At 34.5% G+C, this 5,831-nt stretch overlaps 1 protein-coding gene across 3 annotated transcripts in view; it reads right to left on the bottom strand.

Moving 5' to 3' along the window:
- Golph3l (golgi phosphoprotein 3 like) overlaps positions 1–4,692 on the bottom strand; it is a 45,370-nt gene extending 40,678 nt beyond the window's left edge. Inside the window, exons 1-3 of one of the 3 annotated variants that reach the window (XM_015503001.2) lie at positions 4,511–4,691; positions 3,933–4,069; positions 2,474–2,668 (exon numbers count right to left, since the gene is read on the bottom strand). In XM_015503001.2, coding sequence (XP_015358487.1) covers positions 2,474–2,656 — 183 coding nt within the window. In that variant the 5' untranslated portion in view covers positions 2,657–2,668; positions 3,933–4,069; positions 4,511–4,691. Of the gene's footprint in view, positions 1–2,473; positions 2,669–3,932; positions 4,070–4,510 lie in introns of all 3 variants that reach the window. The other 2 variants (XM_048814891.1, XM_015502999.2) reach the window with 2 other exon arrangements.
- Positions 4,693–5,831: the final 1,139 nt, after the last annotated feature.

Below are 5,831 nucleotides of genomic sequence, written 5' to 3'. Positions count from 1 at the left end.
TTTTTTTTTTTTTTTGCATGCTGCTGAGGATCAAACCCAGTGCCTCATACATGCCAGGCAAGTACTCTACTGCTGAGCTACAACCCAGCCTATTATATATTTTTAAAATTTATTTTGGTACCAGGGATTGAACTCAGGGGTATCCTCAGCCTTTTTTTTTTAAATACAGGGGCACTTGAGCACTAAACCACATCCCCAGCCCCCCCCCCTTTTTTTCTTGTTTCTTATTTAGAGAAAGGGTCTCATTGAGATGTTTAGTACCTCACCATTGCTGAGGCTGGCTTTGAACTTATGATCCTCCTGCCTTAGCCTCCTGAGTCACTAGGATCACAGGTATGCACCACTGAGCCCGGCCCTTTTTGTTTTTTATTTTAAGACAGGGTCTTGCTTAGTTACTTAGGACCTCAAACTTTCAATCCTTCTGCCTCAACCTCCCAAGCCACTGGGATTACAGGTGTGTGCTACCACCCCCAGATTTACTTTAGTATTTTAAATAATGATAAGCACATAATGGGTATCCTCAATTACATTAAGTATCAACTAAGCAAATAGGCTAATAGTTTAGGAGTTGAGTAGAAAATAACTAGAATTGGAAATAAATTTAATATATCTAAAGGTATAGTTATGCAACCAGCATTTTGTAACTAGTAGTACTTAAATAAATCAGAAGGTCTGACCTCTCTTATTCATCTAAGTGTTAAGTATTTATCACCTTTGTCAGATGTGGTGATGTATGCCTATAATCACAGTAACTCACAGGACTGAGAAAGGATGATCACAAGTTCGAGACCAGCCTCAGGAAATTAATGAGGCCCTAAACAACTTAGTGAGATCCTGTCTCGAAATAAAAAAAAAAAAAAAAAGAATTTATCATCTCTTATGCTTGCTGAGCCAAATGGAAGCTATAATTTTTTCAACTGTCTACAAAAGTAAAATTAGAACAATTTAAATGGTGGTTAATTATTATCCGCCCATTTTGTACAATAAATCACCCATATGCTAAATAATCACTATGATGAATAATAAAAACCATAAAGTCCAAGAAACAAGTGTATTCCCAAGTCATGAAATAAATGTAAATGTGTCAAAATATACTCTACTGTCATGTATATATAAAAAGAACAAATAAAATAAAAAAAGAAATATAAAAAAGAAGAGATTTTAATAGATGTGTGTAGCGTTTTCTAGTTAAGAACAATTATCGAAGCCAAATTTAATATTTTTCTATGTAAAATAACATTTTACTTTTTTATAAATTTTCAAAAGTGAGGTCAGTTATAAAAAGACACTTTCATGATATTTTATCAAAATTTTCTTGCAAAGGGAAAAATATTTAAAATATTACATCTATATGCTTTTAAAAATATTTTTAATATTTTAATTTTTAAAAAATTATTTTTTAGTTGTTGATGGACCTTTATTTTGTTTATTTGTATGTGGTGCTGAGAATCGAACCTAGTGCTTCATGCATGCTAGGCAAGCGTGCTACCACTGAGCCACAACCCTAGTCCCATCTATATGCCTCTTTATGTGGGAAGAGTGATGGGAAAACATAGTAAAAAGTTAAATTACAAATAGAGGATAATGTATACTACTAGAAAAAAAAAGCCAGAAAAAATTTTTTTAAATTTCTAAAATTAAAATAACCTTCAACTATTGATTTAAATTCTAACAATCCACAGAAGAGAATGTAAACTATTTCTGCTACAAAAAACCTACTGGTAGCCAGTGTGGTGGTGCAACCTGTAATTCTAGCAGCTTGGGGGGCTAAGGCAAGAGGATTTCGAGTTCAAAACCAGCTCAGCAAAAGTGAGGCACTTAGCAACTCAGTGAGACCCTGTCTCTAAATAAAATACAAAATAGGGCAGAGGTTATGGCTCAGTGGTAGAGTGCTCCTAAGTTCAATCCCTGGTACTAAAAAAGAAAAAACAAAAAGCCAACTCATCACCTATTTTTCTGTAAGATAGTGTAATTAACACACATTTTTTGTCTTTTAAGAATTTTTGCCCCCAAAGTTCAAGAAGATTTGAGTCAGGGCATGGTGGCACACGCCAGTAATCCCAGCCACCTGGAAGGCTACAGTGGTAAACTGCCCCATCAAGAAAAAAGGAGGGTCAGGGAGGTCACCCCCAGCAAAAGAAGAATGTGTGGGTTCTCTTTCTTATTTTAATAAGAGGTTACTATTTCACCATGAAATTGACTTTGAAAAGTACAAGTGCAAAACTTAACACTGCATTATCCTCTCTTATATCCTCTACAATTTTGTAATTATACTTCAAGTAATCATACTTCTCGATTTTACTCTACAAGTATATCAGACACCAACTTAAATTCCTCTATTTCCAAGATGATTTGAATTCATTTTTAAGGCCAATTTAGTCAAAACATTAATAAAAATATTTCATCAGATTACTTCCTAGTACATTCTAATATTTCAATATTTGAGACAGCCTAGCAAATGTAACTGCATTACCTCTTTATCTTTTAGTCCCAGGAGCAATACTTCTTCCATAAGGGTGAGGCGAATATCCTTAGAGTCTCCAGAATCTTCGTTTTCTGGACTCCTCTCTTGATTAGTATCTTCCTCACTTTCTACCTTCTTTTCAGAGTTCTTGCTTATTTCAGTGCGACGGGTTCGGTGAGTTAATGTGGTCATTCTCACTTGTTTCTGGAGGGAATAATGAAAAACATCCATATATGTGCTTATGCAAATAAATACAGATATTCATACATACATACTAAAAATGTATATGAATAGGAAATATTTATAAACTTATAGAAGAAAGTAATGACTAGAAAATTGGGTGTGAGACACAATATCTTTTCCAACTTTTTTACCAGATGGCAATGACAAGAAATCAAATCAATAATTCTAAAGTCCTATAGAAATGATCACTGTTTAAATGTGCTTATTTTTTATGCATAAAAACTATAACTAAGGAGGAAATGTCCAGTGATACTCTTCCTCCACAAGATGGATCCCCATGTTAAATAAGACAAAATAGCAAAAAAATATGAGCATTCAGCATCAAAATGAACACAATAATTTATCTAATTTCTGAAAACATTCAATGGTACTATATCATAAAACGCAAATAAACCGAAAATAAAAAACGAGAAAAAATAGAAATATGTGTTTTAATATTTTCTTCCTATACCCTAATGACTTATTTCATGCACTTACTTTGGAGACCACTAGGCTAGAGAATAACATTCAGAAAATCATGTGCAATAATTTCACATAGCCCTAGTTAGCCATCTTGGGAGTACACAAATAGCTGCTACCAAAAAACACTAGCAAAAATGTTTAAAACATTAGCGAATTCTTTCTCATTTACAAAAAAAGGGGTGTTGGGATATAGCTCAGTGTTAGAGAATGTACTAAGTTAGCGAGTTCAAGACTCTAGACTCAATCCCCAGCATTGGGGAAAAAAAATCAAAGCACATGTCTTTTTTTTAATACCATGCACTACAGTTGTTTAAAAATTTTAAATCATCTGTGGTAAAGTTTACAAGTTAGCCTATTTTACTTTATACAAATCTAGGTGTCAGTTTTGAAGATGATATACAATAAATATTTAAAATCAGGCACTATATTAAGGTACCTTTCAGATCAAAAGAAAAAATAGTATTTAAGAATTGTTAATGACTAGATCTGGTTCTACCTTCTAGCAATACTTCTCAATACTCTTAACACGTACTGCTGTCAAATCTTTTCTCAAATATATCTCATGCTTTTTTTCTGCCTCTGCTCCTTTGTCTTGCTGGGATTCTAACCCTTTTCCCTTCCTCTCTATATTTACCCATTCTTCAATGACCTACTGCCCCACCAGGAAGCCTTAAGTGAAATCTATCTCTATTACCCATATGCCCCATGGCCAGAATTGTTCGTTCCCTCCGCTGTACTTTCACAGAACTTTATTTATACTTACTTCCTTTAAAGTATTTAATATAGTTTCTCTTTTGGTATGGCTGTCTCTCAACTGTAAACTTCTTGAGGGCAGGAATAATGTCTTCTTGGGTTTTTATATTCTCCATAGCAACTAGCACAATGTCTTTAACGTTGTAACTGCTCAATAAATATATACTGATTAAAACGAATACTCAGAAATGCATGAGAACATTTAAAATAGAAATACAAATGAAGTGAGTTACAAAAGATTCTTTGTGCAAAAGTATATTTCAAATATAATCTTTGATGGGAGATGAGAAGAGTAAAGGAGGAACAGAACCATAAAATAAGTGCTTTAGGGCACTAACTCTTTCTGGCACTGAACTGGGATTAGTTCCTAACCCAATCCAAGAAACTTTAAACCTTCAGGGATGAAAAATAAAGGGGAATTTTCTTTGAGGAATCAATTTCCCTTGAACATTTACTAGTTAAAAATCCTACATGAAAAAACAAATGGCCAAGAATAAATAAATGAATAAATATTTAAAACCACCCTGTCCCCATAAAATAAAAAAAAAAATTATTGACGTTAGGAAATATAATTTTCCTGTTGCTTACCTGATGTTACCCCTGGGTTACAGTTGGACTCTGGCTGCAGCTTGTGCTCTATTTCAGGAGGACACCTGTTTTCCCCACCCCACCCCCGTCCTAGTAGGTGAAAAACTTCTCAGCCACGCAGAGAGCACAAACTTCCTGATCCTTCGATGCAGAAAAGGAATAACACATCAGCTTCCTCAGGATCACTAGGCAACCTACCTTGGTGTTTCTTCATTGGACCAATCAGAAAACCCCAAGGTTGATTCCAGCCAATCGGAGCTTATGAGGGGAGGCTCTCCCCGGGCTATTGTTGCGATCCAGACAAACATCACCAAAAGGAGGCAGGTTTGGGTTCAACCTGACAGCTGGTCAATCCAATGAAGGAACCTTGGTAGAAGAGAGGAAAGAGAGCTGCGCTCCCCACATCCACTAAAGTGGCCAATCAAAGCGTCCAGTAAGCTAACTAGAGCTGCCAATCGTAAAAGGTTTCTGTTGGGCATTTTCAATGTAGCAGGTGTGTTAAGAGTAGTAGCGTATACTGGGACAATTGGATGAAAAGCATTGGTATCCAAGCAATAAAGCTAAGACCAAGTAAAACATTTTAAAATTGGGTTGTTTTCTGATAGCTTAACCCTAACCTGACTGTTCCCAGAAAAACCTGATCTGAATTGGTTTGTAGACGTTTATTTGGTTTACATTTAACAGGTTGGGCACATTCCTAGCATGGCTTATATACCAAAATTCCCTATTCAGCGCTTGTTACTGACAAGCCCATAGCCAATGAATGTTTTTGGAATATGGCCGCTGAAATTACAAGAGGCTAACAGACTTAACTCTTACTTTTCTAAGGGAAAGGAAATCGCAAGACTGGAACTAGGTCTCAGGTTTCTCATTAAAAGCAGTCTTTCACACTACCACTCAAAAGTTCTATGAAGTGTGCTCAACTGTTGCAAAATAATATCTACCGAAATGATCTCAAAATTAATACATAAACACTTTCTAATTAAATAAAAATTGGAGCCATGAAAGAGCCTACATACTGAACAACATTTTATTTATGCTGGTAAAAATATCAGTCTTTAAAAACCAGTCATCTTTTTTGTCCTATAGTAAAAAAATGTAAAAAAAAAAATAGGTAAAGTACCGAATTTAAATTGTACATTATATATTACCATGTTAATACACTATTTCAAAGTATTGAAAAACATTGTTTAAATAACAACACAATGACAAACATCCAGTTAAATGGTAGTTTTAACATAGGTAAAAAGTGAATCCCTATAAAATTTTAATATGAAAATAAACATTATTTGCTTCAAAAATGGCTTTAGAGGGCTTAACA

This window comes from Marmota marmota, unplaced genomic scaffold, assembly GCF_001458135.2.
Source record: "Marmota marmota marmota unplaced genomic scaffold, marMar, whole genome shotgun sequence".
NCBI classification, from domain to species: Eukaryota; Metazoa; Chordata; class Mammalia; order Rodentia; family Sciuridae; genus Marmota; species Marmota marmota.
The sequence above is the reverse complement of the archived record's forward strand: the minus strand, read 5'-3'. Positions and strand labels throughout refer to the sequence as shown.